The sequence below is a fragment of the Drosophila takahashii genome, chromosome X, assembly GCF_030179915.1.
Source record: "Drosophila takahashii strain IR98-3 E-12201 chromosome X, DtakHiC1v2, whole genome shotgun sequence".
Lineage (NCBI taxonomy): Eukaryota > Metazoa > Arthropoda > Insecta > Diptera > Drosophilidae > Drosophila > Drosophila takahashii.
The window spans coordinates 11,984,845-12,002,704 of record NC_091683.1 but is presented as its reverse complement, the minus strand read 5'-3'; the positions used below and the strand labels follow the sequence as shown (position 1 = coordinate 12,002,704).

The 17,860-nt window shown below is 46.9% G+C and overlaps 4 protein-coding genes and 1 long non-coding RNA gene across 6 annotated transcripts; 1 reads left to right on the top strand and 4 right to left on the bottom strand.

Moving 5' to 3' along the window:
* Positions 1-3,039: 3,039 nt before the first annotated feature.
* LOC108069589 (pre-mRNA-splicing factor 38B) lies at positions 3,040-5,791 on the bottom strand. Of its 2 annotated transcripts, XM_017159724.3 has the most exons (6): positions 5,634-5,791; positions 5,400-5,567; positions 5,218-5,342; positions 4,981-5,116; positions 4,176-4,282; positions 3,040-4,092 (listed from the first exon to the last, which is right to left on the bottom strand). In XM_017159724.3, exons 1-6 carry the CDS (start codon positions 5,641-5,643, stop codon positions 3,382-3,384), a joined length of 1,257 nt encoding a protein of 418 aa, XP_017015213.2. In that variant the 5' UTR covers positions 5,644-5,791; the 3' UTR covers positions 3,040-3,381. The 2 variants fall into 2 exon arrangements, with proteins under 2 accessions (XP_017015213.2, XP_017015214.2); XM_017159725.3 differs by lacking the exons at positions 5,218-5,342; positions 5,400-5,567; positions 5,634-5,791 and having other exon boundaries at positions 4,971-5,116.
* A 283-nt stretch (positions 5,792-6,074) lies between these two features.
* Positions 6,075-8,735, top strand: LOC108069584 (N(G),N(G)-dimethylarginine dimethylaminohydrolase 1). The gene is made up of 5 exons (XM_017159715.3): positions 6,075-6,218; positions 6,790-7,112; positions 7,172-7,269; positions 7,918-8,142; positions 8,199-8,735. The coding sequence occupies exons 1-5, from the start codon at positions 6,184-6,186 to the stop codon at positions 8,322-8,324; spliced, it is 807 nt and encodes a 268-aa protein (XP_017015204.2). The 5' UTR covers positions 6,075-6,183; the 3' UTR covers positions 8,325-8,735.
* On the bottom strand, positions 7,688-8,415 carry LOC138913771 (uncharacterized). The gene is made up of 2 exons (XR_011419610.1): positions 8,276-8,415; positions 7,688-8,199 (listed from the first exon to the last, which is right to left on the bottom strand). It is a non-coding gene; the product is annotated as an uncharacterized lncRNA (long non-coding RNA).
* Remo (Remoulade) lies at positions 8,682-15,712 on the bottom strand. Its single transcript, XM_017159714.3, has 3 exons — positions 15,211-15,712; positions 14,922-15,140; positions 8,682-13,788 (listed from the first exon to the last, which is right to left on the bottom strand). The coding sequence occupies exons 1-3, from the start codon at positions 15,558-15,560 to the stop codon at positions 9,015-9,017; spliced, it is 5,343 nt and encodes a 1,780-aa protein (XP_017015203.2). The 5' UTR covers positions 15,561-15,712; the 3' UTR covers positions 8,682-9,014.
* A 297-nt stretch (positions 15,713-16,009) lies between these two features.
* On the bottom strand, positions 16,010-17,540 carry LOC108069590 (putative inositol monophosphatase 3). Its single transcript, XM_017159726.3, has 2 exons — positions 16,815-17,540; positions 16,010-16,758 (listed from the first exon to the last, which is right to left on the bottom strand). The coding sequence occupies exons 1-2, from the start codon at positions 17,341-17,343 to the stop codon at positions 16,220-16,222; spliced, it is 1,068 nt and encodes a 355-aa protein (XP_017015215.2). The 5' UTR covers positions 17,344-17,540; the 3' UTR covers positions 16,010-16,219.
* Between the last annotated feature and the right edge of the window lie 320 nt (positions 17,541-17,860).

Below are 17,860 nucleotides of genomic sequence, written 5' to 3'. Positions count from 1 at the left end.
TACTTTTATCACACTTCTTGAAAATAAAACCAAATTTCCCATCGACAGAGATTTTGTAGGCCCTGAATCTCCTATGATAAGCACGTGATTCACTGGTTGCGAAATCCCCACCCACTCCACGGTGCGATGGTGATGATGATGATGATATGATGGCCGTATAATGTTTATAATAATGATGATGAGGGGTGACCCACGGTGCGGCATCGCACTTTGTCCAAGTCGCCAGCGGCTGTGACGTCAGTAGTCGACGAACAACGCAGACGCAACAGCTCAGACAGAGAGTGTGTGGGGGGTTGATTACCAAGTAGACAAGGGCGCGGTGATTACTCAACTCCTTACCGAGCCCCACCCCCGTCGATTCCTCGCAGGCGGTATAAATAACAAGGGGCAATTAAAAAATGCAATTTTTTTATTGTTTTATGTGATTTTCTGTCGTTTTCTGTCGCTTTTTTTTTGTGTTCTGGCTCTGTGTGCGTTGTTGTTTCCCAGTCGTTTTCATACATTTTTTTTTATATATACATATAAATATACTTTGTTTTTTTTTTGTTGTTGACTGACAAGACGCACGGACGCTAGTTGCTGACGCTGATAGGCACCGGCGGAATGACGTGGTAACAGCTTAAAGTAAGACACCCCCCAGCTCTTCTGCGGTTGTGAAATCAAAACCACTTTAGGTTTACACACCTGCGATCGAGATCGATATACGGCTAAGTTTTGCGCTCGGGCAATTACGTCAATTCATTTGACGAGAGAAGCAAGTAGTAAGCACAAAAAAAAAAGAAAAAATAAAGGTGAGCGCTCATAAAAATAGTGAAGGATAATGACCAGTTGCATTCTCGCACTCTCGCCTGCTCTCCGAATGCCCCTTCGTAACGCCCGATGATTCCGATTCTGTTGCCCCACTGACCGAAATCGCGGTTCCGAAGCTCGGAAAGCTCTCAAAACCCCTCAAAGACCAGAGCTACCAGGTCAGCCTTTTTCCAGATAGACGTCTACACTAATCTGCATTCTTAACATAGTTATGCTTATCTCTCTTTAAGCTGTCGTAACTATTGAAAATAATACTTAGTTTAATTTTTAGTGGGAAATACCTAGAAAACGCAACTCATATTAATTAACATTTCAAAAAGTTAAGTCAAAATTACTCATACGCCCTGTGCACAAAGGCCACATTGCGTATGAGTAATATATTTTCAAAGGAAAAAAATTCCAATAAAATGGAAAATCGAACTTACTTACTATCTTAAATAATTGCGCAATACAATTATAGAAAGCAAAAAAAAACATCGCCTTTGTTAGAACTAAAACGTATTTGAACATTACTCATACGACACGTACGCCAAGTGTCATTTACTATTTCACAAAGTCAATGAACAAATTAAAGTGCAAGCTCAGGCTTTAGGATATAAACCTTTAATTAGCTTGTGAGCACTAACAAATTTAAGCTGATAATATTCTAGGAGCTTTTAAAGTAAGGGAAAGTAATAAAAATATTAAAATAAAAAAAGTTTTCATAAGGTGCATATAGGATAATTATGAAAGGCTAATAAACATAAAGATGTATCACTAGAAATATAGAAATCCTTTTAAGTATGCAACATGAAATACAAGTTTAATATATTCTAATCAATTAAAAATACGTTTAATCTGGGTGGGTTCCCGCTAAAAACAGCTATTTTCCACCCATAACCCGACAGCTCTGTCTTAGGCCGAGCTTAAAAGCCGAAGAGAGGGGAAGAGAGAGGAGAGCAGAGAGCGGAGAAAAGGTGCTGGCCCAGCCATAAACTTTGCACATTTGCTTTTGGGCGCTATCCATGTTTTATGGCCATAGGCACACAAGCACACACAGGCACGCACGCACACACACACACACACAATAGCCCGTTTTTCCCAAAATGGTCAAAACGGGCCATTTGACGCGCGCATTCGCACACGCGTGAATTGTGTGCCGTTTACTGTTGCTCGCTCCATCCACTCCGGTTTGGCTTTTGCTTTTCGTTTTTGCTTTTTTGCTTTTGCCTTTGCCTTTGCTTTTGTTTTTGCTTTTGGCCTGACATTGATATGATATCTTGGTGCATGTGTGCCGCCGGCAGTGGCTTGTAGTTCGGATTTGGTGGCTTAAGTGGCTCTGCTAATGGTGCTGGCACATGCTAATTACATTTGATTCGCCGCTTTTCGACTGTTCTGTTCTCGACGCGAACGAGAGGCGACAACTCGGCGCAGGCGTTGCACACTAACTGAAATTCGAAATTCGGTTTTCGGCTTTCGCCATTCGGCATTCGGCGGCTCCGGGGCCAGGAGGCTTGGCCGCCTCACCTGTCCCAGCTGTCGCACCTGACCGATCCGAGCTGCCAATGATAATCTGTGCGCAGCACTGGCGATTATAATTCAGCGCTCGGCTCCAAAGCTCGAAAAGAGACCCGCCAATCGAGCTACCCTGTTCCTCTCAGATCCGAATTTCCCCAAAAAAATCTGTTTTTTAACCATAACAATGGAAATATTGATCCAAATATGGATTGTCATACCTTTCTGAACTCGTTGTTAAATTTCCAATCGATTGTCATTTAAACCTGCACATTTTATTTTTTTGAAATTTTTCGCAAAAAATCATGATGTACCCCCTTACAAAAAAAATGAAAATTGTCGAAAATTTTATTTTTGCAAGATCACCCGGAAAGTGTCATGGATTTATTTCTTATTTTGTTATCTGTTCAAAACAGTTTGTCTTTTTGGTGTAGGATCATTTTTGGCCAAGTTATAGCAAAAAAACGAAAAGAAAAAATTCAAATTTTTACCAAAAACCCAGACTTTAAGTTTTTACAAAAAAATTATTGTTTTTTTGACCATAACAATGGAAATATTGATCCAAATATGGAGTGTCAAACTTTTCTGATCTCGTTATTGAATATCCTATCGATTGGCATTTTAACCTAGACATTTTATTTTTTTGAGATTTTTCGCAAAAAATTATACAATACACAAAAATTAATATTTTGTAATCCTCCTATAACAAGTTAATTAAATAAACCAAATGAACCATTTTAAACAAATTATTTTTGACTTTATTTGCATAAACACAACTTGGAAACTATTTTATCAGCATAAGTGTAGTCACAAATTACAAAATATAGCCTTGCTGCTGTGTCTGAGTGTGATTGTGTCTAGTTTTAGTGTTAGTTATGGGGAATTGGGGGCATTCGGGGAGTGTTTAACCTGAGTAAGAAGCGCAACTGTCGACCGCGGCTTCCAAAGAGTAGAGTTGGGGATTGACAAATAAAAAAAAAGGTAAAAAGGTGGTACAGCTTGATGGCGGAAACAAAGTGAGTTAGTAGTGGAACAACTTAAGAAGTGGGTTCGTTTGGTGGGTGTTGGAATCGGTCTTCACCGATGACGTCGCTCCCGCTCTTCATAGTGTTCGTTGTGCCGGCTCTTGCTGCTCCGCTCGTAGCCACCTCCGTCCCGCTTGCGATCGTGGCGCTCGGAGCGGTGGCGACTCCGGCTGCGGCTTCTGCTGCGACTGCGCGAGCTCTGCCTGTGCTTGTGCTTCTTCTTGTGCTTGCTGCGGTGGCGGTCGTAGTCCTTCTCCTTGTCCCGCACCCGATCCCTCTCCCTCTCGCGCTCCCCGCCCGAACCGTAAGGCATCTGTGGCGGCAGTGGTGCCGGTGGGTAGTCCTCGTAGCCGCCGCGACCCCGGGCGTAGGAGGAGCCCGAGGCGGCGGCATAGTAGTCACGATCGTCGTGATCGTTGCGATAGTTCATCGGCGGCGGGTAGGCATTTGGCCGGGCATTGGAGGCCGCCGCGGCATGTCCACCGCCACGACCTCCTCCACGATCCATGCCCGCACCTCCATCCTGGTACTCCTGGTAGTCGGCATCCTGGCCAGCGGCCCCGGTGCCACCTCCACCGGCACCCTGACCCCCCGCCGATCGGCCCGAGCTCAGCTGGTTGACAGTCAGACCCTGCTCCCTGCAGTACTGCTCGATCTTCTTCTCGATCTGCTTCTGAATCGGCACGGGGATGCGCGGAAAGAGCGTGGAGAACCAGTCCAGCTTGGTCATAAACTGGTAGACCATCTGGCCGATGGTTAGGACCTGAAAGAAGCCCAGTTAGTGACGAGTTCGCTGCGAGGCGGTTGTGGGGTACGTGTGATTGGTGGCTCATACAGTTGACTCACCTGGCCGCCGCCCGCCTTCACGTCGATCTCCTCCTCGTCCTGCAGATAGTCCTCATACCAGTCGTATAGGTCGCTCGGCGGTTGCGTATAGCGCAAGTACATGAAGCCTGGGGCGAGGATTGAGGATACACTTGGGATTAGAAGCGTTTTTGGGGAGTTCAGCTTGTGGTTGGCCAAAGGGGGATGTGTGTGTTTATGGTAGGGTGGCTCGATTTGTTGGGCGGAGAATTTTTAAAAGCTCAAAGAGTATTACTATTGTTTCCTACTGATTTTAATAGATTTTTAATCATTGAAATGTTATCAATTTCTTTTACTTGAAATTAGTTGTGTTGCTATTGGCAAAACATGCAATGTTTTATTAAAACATAAAAAAAATAAAATTTTTTTACGGAAAACGAAAGCTTCCTACAATCAGAAGGCAAAATTGGAAATTCAAGATTGAATAATTTACAATTTAAATTGCTGAACACATGCTGTATGAATTAATTGCCTGGGAAAACTCAGCACAATTATAAGTTTTTTTATTTAACAACTATAATAACGTTTACCTTTGCAGGCAGATGTAAGGAGATGCTAGGAAATGAAAGGAGCTTGTTCCACCACTCTCGACTGGCCTTCTATTATTAAGTAGCCTGTCCAAATCGACCCACCCTGGTTGGTTTTTTTTTTTCTTTTTTTTTGGGGTGATGTTTGGTGTGGTTTGGTTGGGTTTAATTTGGGTTCGGATTGAGTTGGTGTGCTGAGGGAGCAGGAGCAAGCGACGGCATTTGTGACGGCTGAACTCATGCGACTTACCAACACCTACCTAGTGCCCGGATGTAGGCCGAGTCTGTGTGGTTGAGCAGCCCGTTGATCTGCTTCCGGGTCAGCCGCAGCGTGTACAGCTTGTAGAGCAGGCAGTAGGCCGTGGACACAATGCCGCCGGCGCCGACGCCGCGCACCTGGAAGAGACAGAGAGCGAGGGATGAGTACACACAGATTCGGGCGGTATTCCAGGGGGGCATCGCCAAACGATTAGCGCTACATTTCATAAACCACTCACTCCGCCGCACATGCCCGTCTGGCCGGACGTCTTGCGGGATCCGCGCTCCCAGGGCTCCATGTGCTTCACCTGGTAGTAGATCTCGTCGACCACTTCGTGGTAGGTTTTCAGCTTGAACAAGTGAACTGTCGGCGGAAAAAAAAGGCGGGTTAAACCGGGGAAGTTAACTCCGATAGACGCACCTTTGAAGTAGCTGGAGCTCTGGATGTTGGCCAGGATCAGGGGATTCAGGTTCATCGAGGTCTCGTTGCCCCAGAAGGGCAGCGTGTTGTGCTGCTTGCCCACGCCGGCCTTCTTTCCACCGCCTCCACCGCCGCCGCCACCGCCGGCCGAAGATGACGCCGAATAATCTGCACGAGAGAGACGCCGCCATCAGTGGATCGCTCGCGGGGATTGGCCAGGCCACATGTACTCACCCTCGTCCATGCCTACTGCTCGTCCGCAACTGGGGGCATCAATTTCACGGCTGCCGGAGGGTTGTGCGCGCGGGAAAATGCGGAAAATGCACGCACTTTTGCAATTTGCATGCAAGGAAAATGCCCAAATTGGCGATGTGTATGCGTTAGTTATCGGCGGGTTATCGATAGCGCTAGAGCGGGCTACTTTTAAGGGTCGTGACTGGGAGTCACGTTTTAAAGATTTCACAACAAATAATTCAATTAAAAACAGTTACAAAATTGTTAAAAATCTATTTTAGGAAAAATATGGTTAATCAAAATATTCTTTAAATATTTATTTCTAAATTTAAGCTTATTTATAAGGTTAACTTAAATATATTTTGGGTAATAAATATTAAATATCGTTTCGAAATATCCAGTGACTGCCAGAGTGACCAGCAGGGGTAGAGAAAAGTTTTATTGGCGTTCGCCATACGGTCATACTGTGGCCCATCTCCAATTGATATCCGCATCTTCGCATCCGCATCCGCATCTGCATCCCGCCGAGGAAGTGGCCAATCCGCCCACCATGTCGCCCAAATACACACATGCGATTGTGGCCAGGTGAGTGGAGCCCATAGCCAGGATGCACTGCCTCTGGAATTCAGCGGGTGGCGGATCCGCAGGAGGGAGTGCCCCAGTGGCGCGAAATTAGGTCACCCAACCAATCGTTCGTGGGTACACATGCCAGTGGGTGGGGCCGCACCTCCAGCTCCCAGCCACCCAACCACCCAGATTCTAGGGACCTGGATCCGGGATTCACTATCTACTATCTAGTATTTGTTTTAATGTTTTTGGTGATATATTAAGCCCCTTCCTTAAAATATTGACCTCAGTTTTAAAAAATCACAGGGTTCTGTGCTCTAAAATAAATCAAAAAAATACCCTACATAGTATTTAATTTATTTAAATTAATTTCTTTAGATTTCTTATTAAAAAATTGAATTTTTTAAAATTATCTAATATTTTTCTGATCTGAAGATTTAATATTAGGTGGGTGTAAGTCAATTATTTAGATATATTAGGGTGCAACGACCTTTCAAAGACTCTATAATACACTATACACTTGGATGCATTAAGTACATATATCATTCAGACAATAAAACCATTGTTAACCGCTTTAAATCCCCCCCAGAATCTCGGATGCCCTGCTGGAGAACGGGGAGTTCGACGTGCAGCTGGCGAAGCAGCAGCACGAGCAGTACTGCACCCTCCTGAGGAGCATTGGCCTGGACGTGATCGAACTGCCGCCGGATGACCAGCTGCCCGAGGGCGTCTTCGTGGAGAACAGCGCGGTGATCTGCAATGGAGTGGCCCTGATTGGCAGATCGGAGCATGCCAAGCGGCGACGCGAGGCCGAGAGCATGGCCATTATACTCAAAAAGGAGCTAGACATTCCGGTCATCGAGATTGAGGATCCGCATGCGCAACTCGATGGCGGAGATGTGCTTTTTACGGGTGGGTTTTAATCGATAAATTCTATTATGTGCCGAATTTAATGATCATTGTCATTTCAGGACGCGAATTCTTTATTGGAATCTCTGGCTTTACCAACGAGGAGGGCGCCAGGGCGGTGGCCATGGCCTTTCCCGAGTATCCAGTGACGCCGATTCGGGTATTTAGAGATTATCTTTAAGATTATTATCATGTGAATCGGTTTTCTACAACTCTTGCTTTAAATCTTGTAATTTAAACATTATTATAATCTTTCAAAAATATTATTATGATCATTTAAATATTTGTATATTCATTGAAATATTTTTAGAATCATTTAAATGTTATTTTAATATTTAACAAATATAATTATAATCTTTTAAATATTATTAAGATTATTTAATTATTATTACAATCTTTCAAATATTATTATGATCATTTAAATATTTGTAAAATCATTGAAATATTATTATAATCATTTAAACTCACTACTATTCCATTATAATAAACAATCTATTTTCCCATTTCATCTTATTCTGTTAGTGAATCTGTTTTCTATAACTCTTGTTTAAAACCTTGTAATTTAAATAATTTTAGAATCATTTAAATATTATTTTAATCATTTACATATTATTATAATCTTTAAAAAATATTATTGGACTCTTGTAAATATTATTATGATCATTTAAATATTATTATAATCATTAAAATATCATTATAATCATTTAAACTCACTATTTTTTCCATTATAATAACCATCTATGTTCCCATCTCATCTTTTTTTTAGTATGCATTTATTAAGCATTTACCAAACCCATTCCTTTTCCAGGTAAACGGTGCCAAGAGGCTGAAGTACTACGTGACCATGGCGGGACCGGATGTGCTGGCCGTCAGCAGCAGCGTCACCTGCCAGGACATCGTGAAGCGGATGGAGCGGGTGGGCAGCTTCACCTACCAGAAGCTGACTTTGCCCGAGGAGAGCGCGGCCAATATGCTGTACATCAACGGAACGATTGTGCACAGATCGCCGACGGAGATTCCAGAAGCCTACAAGGTCATCATCTTGCGTAGCCCCTTGCTAATTGATCTATTAACCCCTTTTTTTTACAGACTTTAAAAGAGAAAATCGACATTCCAACACGCAACATAAACATTAGCGAATTTAGCCAATATTCCAGCGGACTGACCTCGTCGTGTTTGCTGCTGCGACGCTGGAAGTCCATCCGGAGTCTGTGAATCTCCGGGAGCCGCAGAGTGAGAAGCATTGCCATGAGAAACATGCACAACGGGCCCAGGGAGTCGGATCTTTGGGGCATCAGCAATATCGTATTATCTTATTATAGTTTACACACATCTCTTGTTATTGTTACAACTTAAGATTAAACCTTTAAACGCTAATCAAACTGATGATAATCGGCATTCCTCACCCAAACTCCATGACAATGTTGAATGAATATCATTATTGTATCTACTTTACAAGTAGCTTAAATGCCACATTTGTAATCTCTTGACGAAACCTTAAATCTAATATCTAAAAAGCCTCTAAATGTTTTAGTTATTGTTTGAAACAACATGTTATAGATCAAACGCCAGTTATTTTAAGTGAACATTTCATTTATTTATATCTAAATATAAACTTAGCCTACATTTAAATGCATTTTGCTTTATCCGAATTTAAAACTTATTAAATGTGAGTGAGTGGGACTTGGTTTGTGATGAAATGATGAACGTTTTTCTCCGTTTTAAAAGTCAAACTGAAAGTTTAGTGGAGTAATACTAGTCGTAATAAATAGGGTTACTAAATTACAAGTTCAGTGGGCTGGCTGTTGAGTGGGCGAACTTAGGATTGAGTGGGAATACTTTGGCGGGAGTGGTTGTCGGGTATCTTGTATATATATCCTATATACATCTAACTATCGGCTGGAGCTAGCTGGCCGCCCTGGGATCGATGTACGAGATCACGCTGCTCTGGCTGCTGTCGTCCTCTATCGTCTCGTTGAGATTTTCGTTGTGGGAATTGCCCAGGGCCTTCTCCTTTTCCTTCTCCTTCTCGCGTTCTCGCTCCCGTTCCCTTTCGAACCGCTCGACCGCCTCCTGTTTGCTTCTCAGCGGACTGCGGCACTTGATCGCCTCGTACAGCTCATCGATGGAGGTGTCCTGGTGGTCATCCTGCTCTGCATCTCCACTGACCACCCTTTCACCACCAGTGGCGGCCACAAACTCATCGTCGAACTCGTTGAGCACATCCACATCGGCATCGCTGGCATTCGAGGACTGATAGCAGCGAAAATCGTCGGTCAGAGTCAAATTCAAATCGTTATCCGCCTGGGGAGCGTACAGCCCATGACTGCGAATGCTGATCTCCGAGTTCTGGTAGTTCAGATCGCTCTCGTTCGTCGGACTGCCGGAGAGCAGGCGGCCATCGTCCTCCGTGTCGATCGGATGATGTTGCGCCGCCTTCAGCTGGCTGAGATTGCTGCTCGAGCAGGAGTACTGCACCTGGCGCAACTGCTGCTCCTCCAGCGTGCTGCTGGCGTCAATCCCCGTCAGCTGATTGGCCTCCTCCTGATGGCCCAGATTATCCGAATCCAAACCGGAAGAATTCGCCAACATTTCACTGATATTATTCAGCGATTTGGACTGCTGCTGCTGGCTGAAACGAATCAGGACACAGGGAAAGTCGTCGTCCAGCTGAATGCTGTTGCTGGTGGTCACCTGCAGCGAGTTGGACACGTAGATCTCGTGCTTCTGGAGCAGCGGCTGCGCCGGGCTGACCTCCGGCAGGCCCAGGCTGTTCATGGCCTCCAAACTGGGCTGCTTTTTCACCGGCGTGGAACTGCTGATGATGCCCCGCTGGCGGAAGAGGCTGCTCATTCCGCTGGCCGGCGGCGTTGGCAAGGTGTTGGCATACAGAGGAGCATGCTCGTCCAGGGAGCTGGCGTCCTCCTCCTCGGGTGCCTCAGCCTGCTGCTCCAGCTGCTCCGGCTGCTCCTCCTCCTCCTCCTCGTCGTCATCCTGCTCGTGCAGCGTCTCATCCAGCAGCGAAGGAGTCCTCGTGCGTCCCGTGGCCCTCAGTTTGATCACCTCGTGCTGCGGAGTCAAAGTCTCCGGGATGTTGGTGTAGATATTCGCCTGCATAATCTTCGAAGCGGAAGAAGCACTGGCCGGGACAAAGCGTTTGAATTGCATGGAATCTCCGTTAGAAGCATGCTCCTTTTGCTCCTGATTCTTGTAGTGCAGATTCGTGTTGTTTATCTTGCTTCCCCCTGCCAGCAAAGTCATGGCATTGTGATGCCTGCTGTACAGCTGCTCCGAACTGGCATCGCTCAAGCTGTGCTGGCTGTGCATCTGCATCTGCATCTGCATTTGCATCTGCATTTGGAGCTGCATCTGCGGCATCGTCTGGCGCTGCAGCTCAAAGTTGTTGCGCTTGGCCAGGCGCTTCTGCTTCTTGAAGAACTTGCGGGCCACGTTGATTTGATTGGGGTTGTAGAAGATCTCCGCCGAGGGAATGAGGTCGTGACTGGAGCCATGCAGCAGGGCATTCAAGCTGTGGGGTGGGATTGCTGCTGCAGATGCTCCTCCTGCAGATGCTGCTGCTCCTCCTCCTGCCTGTCCAGTATTATTTATTATGGTCACCCCACCCGCACCGTTCGCCTGCAGCAGCTGCTCCTGCTGACTCCTCGTCTGACTCCGCGTCTGACTCCTCATGCTGCGCGAACACTGGCTATTCGAGCGCGATCCCGCCGAGTTGTTGGCCTCGTACAGGCTGCCCGGTCCGGGATTCGCCTTGTAGGCCACTATCGAGTTGCTAATCATGGCCGTGCCGGCTGCAGCGTGCATCATTTCCGTCGGCTGAGCCTCCCGCGCCTGACTGCCATTATTGTAGGTCACCATCTTGGCCGGCCTGCTGTTGCCTCCATTTCGACCCTGCGACCAAGCCATCCTGGCATCATTCCTGCTCAGGTTGTAGAAGATCAGCAGGAAGATTCCAAGGCAAGCTGAGCACCCTGCAAAGCTCATAACATACAGATCCTGGTTGCTATTCACATAGCCAGCGGCGGATAACCAGGCGCCGGCATAGAGAACCAAGAATATAATGTGACCACGCAAATGGGACAAGTTAGAACGCTCGAAATCGTCGACTATGCTGCTCAGCGGATTGCTCAGCGTGCTGTACTGCTCCTGCAGATGATCTGGTTCCTTCCTAGCCGCCGTCGTCGTTGCACTGCCATTCGCATCCAGCCAATCCAGATCGATGTGCTCCGTGGCCTGCGTGTTGTTGTCCGAATACTGGCGATTGTGCTGCTGCTGATGATGATGATGCTGTTGCAGCTGCAGCACATTCACCGCCTGCTGACTGAGTTGATAGTAGATGCACAAGGCCAGAATGCCGCAAAATATGACTAAAATTACAGAAGGCACGAGAAGCGCGTTCAATGTAGTCACGCTGTGCAGGAAACAAAAGTCGTAGGCGGCATATTCGGCCAGATTGACGGCACTGCTGATGCCGCAGATGAGCAGGGCGATGCCCCAGCCCACCAGGTAGATGCCCAGTATGGGTTTTCGCTCCCTCGCCGGCTCCACATCCTGGTTAGCTGCTCCTCCCCCCGACGACGACGTCGTCTTGGTCAACCGCTTGTACATGCTGCTCAGGCTAACGCACACCCAGAGCAGCACGCACAGGCCGAGGTAGTGCATCAGCAGGCCCAGCAGGCGGCACTGCGCCTGGCTGGCGGTCTGGTAGATGCCCAGCGAGAAAGCCAGTGCCAAGAAACCCAATGCCAGCCAGGTGTTGACCAAAGCATGCCGCTGCACTCGATTGATCCGCACAGCTCTTCCGAAAACCGCAAAGGTGACCGCATTGAAGGCGCAGCAGGCGAAGAGCAGGCCGCATCCCGCGTAGATGGCCACCGGTGGATGCCGGAACCTTCTGCCCGACTCCTCGCTGCGAAAGTCATTCAGATAGAGGCTCCTCTGGAGCAGCCCATAGTAACCCGTGCGACTGCAGCTGAACATGACGAGCGTGCGATGCTGATAGTGCTGCTGGCAAACCCTCGTCTCCCAGCGCTGCTCCTCCGCATTCCACCAGGCGGGCTGAGGGGCACTCAGCTGATTGTGATACGGATGAGCGCGCAGCATCACCGTCACCCGCTGCTGATACACATCCTCCTCGGGATCCAGCTCGTCTGCAGATTGAAAGTTAATCGCTTCACCTTCGCTTTTGTAAGCCAGTATGCCAATGATGGCGGAGGATAAAGATTCATTGTTCGTGCCCCTTAGATTGGGCAGCAGTTTGCCATTCCTGTGCAGCGAGATCATCAGGCGGAGGCTGCGAATTGGCGGCGCCACCGAGCTATTACCAATTACGCTGTAGGGCAGCTGGATGGCGGCATCAATGTCGCCATGCTCGTACATGGGTATCGTATCATTGGCGCTGTTGCACTGGAATCCCCGGGGACTCTGCTCCAACCAAACGCAGGAGAGGCTAACAAAGGCCTCCAGAGTGATGTTAAAGAACTCCACGAAGAGGTTGCGCTGCTGAGCGAGAAGCAATCCCCGCCAGGGCATAGATTCTATAGATTCCGCCTGGGTGCTGGCGATGGCCAGTCGCATGGCCGAGGATTCCACGACATGCAGCAACCGCTGTCCCGTTCCCTGCTCCATTTGGGCCGCCCGAAACAGATGAGCCGGCAGGTTGAGCAGCTGCGAAACAATGTCCATCAGCAGGTGACTAATCTCCTGCTGCTCCTGCTGCTCCAAGTACTTGACCAAAGTGCGCGCTATGTACTCCAAATCCATGGGATCCCTTATGCGATTCAGCTGCGTCTGGGCTTGGGTAAAATTATGCAGGCGGCGGGCAATCTCCAGGGCATTCTGTCCCTTGGTCAGCGTGAGATTCACCTTGGCAAATTGCTCGAGGATCCTCGTTGTCTCGCTGACATAAACACAGCTCTCCGTGTCCAAATTTAGCCACTCGCCCGAGGGACCGCACTCGTGCGAAGCTCGACGGGATGGGGACGCATCGCTGGGCTCCTCGACGCAATCCTGCAGCACCGTTTCGCCGCGCATCGTTCGCGGCCAGTGGTAGGTGCCCTTGTTGGTGTGGATGACTTTCGCCTCGCAGTACAGCGTCCCCTTGGCCACCACATGCAGGACAATGGCCTGCGAGAGATTCGCCTGCTGGCTGCGCAGCGTGCAGTCCCACATGCCCGTGTGATTTTGGGTCAAGCTGGCGATGCGGAGGATCGATTGCAGAATGCCCGAGTCCGTCGAGTGGCGTGTCTCCAGGTTAACGTCGCCGAAGATCTTGGTGGGATCGTGGTAGACGATATCATCGGTGGAGTTCTTGGCCCGTATCTTCTCCGACCAGCCCCAGAAAACGTAGGCCTTGGTCGGCAGATCCTCGCTCTCGCGCGGCACACCGATGGCCACACGCGGTGCGTGGCATTTGAGCTGCAGCTCGTCGCCCTCGAAGGCCACTTGGTTCTGGCCCGGAATCAGCTCGAGCAGCGGCTGCAGCTGCAGCGTCTCGCAGTGAAAGTCCTTGCCCACGCGCAGCTTCTTCAGCGGCAGGCCGCGAAAGTTCACCGGCGTCTCGCATTTCGGCGGCGGCTGCAGGCGCACCTCGCGGCTTGTTGACCAGGCAATCAGCCAGATGAGGCCGCAGTCGCAGGCCAGGGGATTTCCAGAAAGATCGCTGGGAAAAAGAGGTTGAGAGTTGTTACATTTGCCTTTGTAAGATCTTAAATCTATGGCCTTAAAATCGATATTATCCTTAAAAATCCTTGAAAATAAATAAAAAGGAAAGCCATCTTGACTTTAAAATGGCAAAACCTACAAAACTAACTATATATTAAACAAAATACATCAAGAAAGATAAAGATACGATTTCCGTTCTATTAGATCTCAATAAATATACCTTTTTAGAGAGGAATACTATAAAATACTATAAAATGAACTCAAAATCTATCTTATCCATAAAAACCCTTGTTCTTATAGAGAACATATGGTTATTTTTGAGCTATGTAAGCTATAAAGATATCATCAACCTATTTAATATCATATATTTATTATTTAAGATAACATCAACCATTTAAAAAAATATATATCAAGAAAGATTAACATAAGATTGCTGTACTATTAGATTTGTAAGTTCAATCAAGATCAATAAAATGAATTCAAAATCTATCTTATCCCTAAAAACCTTTGTTCTTATAAAGAATATATGTATATTTGGAGATCAAACATCATTACCCTAATTTTTAGGCTAAAATCTACAAAATAACTATATAAATCAAAGCTAAAACCTACAAAATAACTATTATATATAAAAAATTGATCAAGAATGATAGTCATACGATTTTGTATCAATTTGATCCGTAAGATTTTATTAAAAATATTCCTAATCGGAGGAATACTGAATATAGATCAATATAATGAACTTCACATCTATTTAATCCTTTAGAAACCTTTGTTTCTATACAGAATAAATGAGTATTTGAATATCTACATGATGTACAGACATCATAATCTTAGTTTTAAGGCTATAAACACAGCTAAAATCTAAAAAATATCTATATAACACAAAGCCAAAACCTACAAAATAGCTATTATGTTTAAAAAATATATCAAGAACGATAAACATAGGATTTATAATCAATTTGATAGTTAAGATTTCATTAAAAAATACCCTTTTACAGAGGAATACTCAATATAAATGGATATAATGAACTTCACATCTATTTAATCCCTAAAAACCTTTGTTTCTATGCAGAATATATGGGTATTATCTTAGTTTTTAGGCTATAAACACAGCCAAAGTCAACTTACAGCAGCTTGAGCTTGGGCATGCGATCGAAGGTGCCCTCGTAGATGTGGCTGATGGCATTGCCGGCCAGCTTGAGCTTCTCCAGGTGGCGCAGGCTGTCGCCGAAGGTGTCCTTGTCCAGTTCGGTGAGCAGGTTGAACGAGAGATCCAGTCGCTTGAGTTCGGTGAAGTTCCTAAAGTCCTCGGCGGAGATCAGGGCAATGGAGTTCTTGCTGGCGTTGCTGCAAGATGGGGGGATATATGTATTAAATCTTGGGAATCTTGAGACACCCTGTTACGATCCCTGCTTACATGCTGACCACGCTGGTCACCACATCCTCGCCGAACTGCAGTTCCCGCCAGTTGGCTATCTGCTGCTCGTCGCAGCGAATCTTCAGGCTGTGAATGTTCTCCGAGATGTTGCGGCAGCTGCATTTCCGTGGGCAGGATGAGGATGCGGTGGCATCCGGATTTTGAGCACTTTGTCCCACTTCCGCAGTCGACGGCACCTGACCCCCCTCTGCCGCGGTCGCAGTCGCAGTCGCAGTCGCCGTCGCCGTTGCCGTCGCAGTCAGGAATAATAGCAAGAATAACAACAGCGGGAGGGGCAGCGTTGGGGGAGGGGGGCGATCTGCACGCCCCTCGTTCGTTTGGCCGCCCATTTTCAACCGATGCTCGCTTGCTTACATGCCGGGCGTAGCGCACATTTAGTTTTTCAGTTAATATTAATTTTGTTTTTTAAACAAATGCATAATAAACAACATACACTGCGCTTCTTTTTTTTTGTACCAAAAAGTGTTACCCTACTTTTCAAAGGTTCTTGGTTTTTAATGGCGATGGGAGAGTGTTGTTCTGGGATAGTGTTATCGATAGTTGTGCGCGGGTCTTTATATCGATGGTTGAGTAACTGGCTAAGTGTGGAGTATGTACTAGCTAAGGGTGGTGCGAAACACAGCTATTTGAAAATTTAAAAATAAATTTTAAGTTAAAAAATAAATTAAATTGTATTCTGTATGATATCTTTGATATTTCTTTGGTATACCTAAATTAAATAATCCACCATTCCTATTGGTATCACTTATTAATGAATAGCAATGAAACAAACTAGAAATTACAATTTAAAATAGGTTTATTCTTTGTGTTTTTGAGCCAACTGGGCGATCTCCGGGTTCATGACCCCACAACCAACGTAATTATGCAAAAAACAAAAAAAAACACACGCACACACTGCTATTGAGATTACGAAAAAACAGGTTTCCTTCTTTAGAACTTAGAGCTATTTTTGAATGCTGCCTAAAACGACGATGAGGAGGAGGAGTCACTACGCCAGCTTGCCGTTGTGCGCCTCTTTATACTTGGCCATCTTGTCCATGTACTCCTCGTGCCGCTCCAAGGTGGCCAGCAGGCCCTCCGTATTCACCGGCGACTCCTCGGGCCCATAGTTAATCAACTGATCGTTCAGCGTGGTCATTGTGCCGCCCAAGGCGTGCAGAATGGCATCTCCCGCACAGATGTCCCACTTCTTGATCTTCGAGGTGTGCAGATAGGCGGTGGCATTGTTGGCCACCACCTGGAGCACCTTGTAGCCCGCCCCCGCCGCCGTCAGCAGGCTGACATCCTGGCCAAAGATGCCCCGGGCCAAATCCTTGGCCCCTGCGGTGTGCGAACGCGATACCGTAATGACGGGCGACTGGTGGTCAGGAGGATGCTCCGGATGCAGGCTGGCCAGGTACTCGGACATGGAGTTGCCCACCCAGGCCCAGGCCGTTTGTCCATTGAACGGGCTGTGGATGACGCCGATGATGGGCCTGCCGGCCACCGCCACGCAGACCATGGTGGTCACGTACTCGTAGAGCTCCTCTGTGGGGGGAAATTCATATATAAGTGGCTTATATACTTCGAAATAGCAGCCTCACCCGTAAACTCCTTGGTGGCATCCAGCGGATCCACCCAGACAGTCACATCCTGGGCATTGACCACCACATTTGGGATCTGCGCCGTCTCATGCAGCACCGTGGGATCGAGATCATAGCTGTGCGCCTGCTTGCAGTGCTCCTTGTCCTCCTCCGAGAAGATTTGAACGCGCGGGAAGATGCGCTGAAGGCCCTGCTTCATCACACAGTGCGAACGACCATCGGCATCGGTGAAGGGATCATCGACGCCCTCGTCCGTCTTCCCTTTGCTGCGCTCCCGCAGCCGGCGACTCCTGGCCACGTCGAGCACCTCGAGGCCACCGCGTTGCGCCGCCTGAATTGCGGCAATCAGCATCTTGCGGAGATTCACACGATTCGGATGATCGCTGCGCAGCATCCCATAAATGGCCGGCCGCTCCTCCTGGTGAAAGTTGAGGAAGTAGACCAGGACAATGGTCAGCAGGATGGCCACTATGGTGGCCGGCAGCCGATTGATGCGTATGGAGCGTCCGTTCATCTTGGCCTCGCTCATGGATGGAATTCCTATATGGATATTCGCTGTCGTATTTGCCAGATCAGCAGATCGAGATCTCCGAACAGATGCCCGCAAGAACTGAAAGTGAAGTGGGGACAGCACAGGTGTTTCCTTCTTTTTGGCGGGGGGAGGGGTTCTATTCCACGTTGCGCGTTTTTGGCCCCCTTTCCAGCATAACAAAAGGGGCAGCAAACAAAACCAAACAATAACAAGCTGGCGATGGACTCGAAGCGATAACTGTGCGAAACAATCGATAACAGGCAGGTACAACTTTTTATTAATTAATGTATTAATTAAAACGTTAAATTTAACACAATAATATAAATTTAAAATATTCCCTTAATCGATAGTTGCCAATCGATATTTTGCCATCTCTATCAGTGTGACCACAAAGTTGGTATTTTTGAAAAAAATTTATACAACCGATAACAGCTGACGTGTTAATGGCAGAATAAACGAAAACAAGAAATAAAACAGCTTAAAACGTAGGACTATAAATAAAAATTTTAAATAA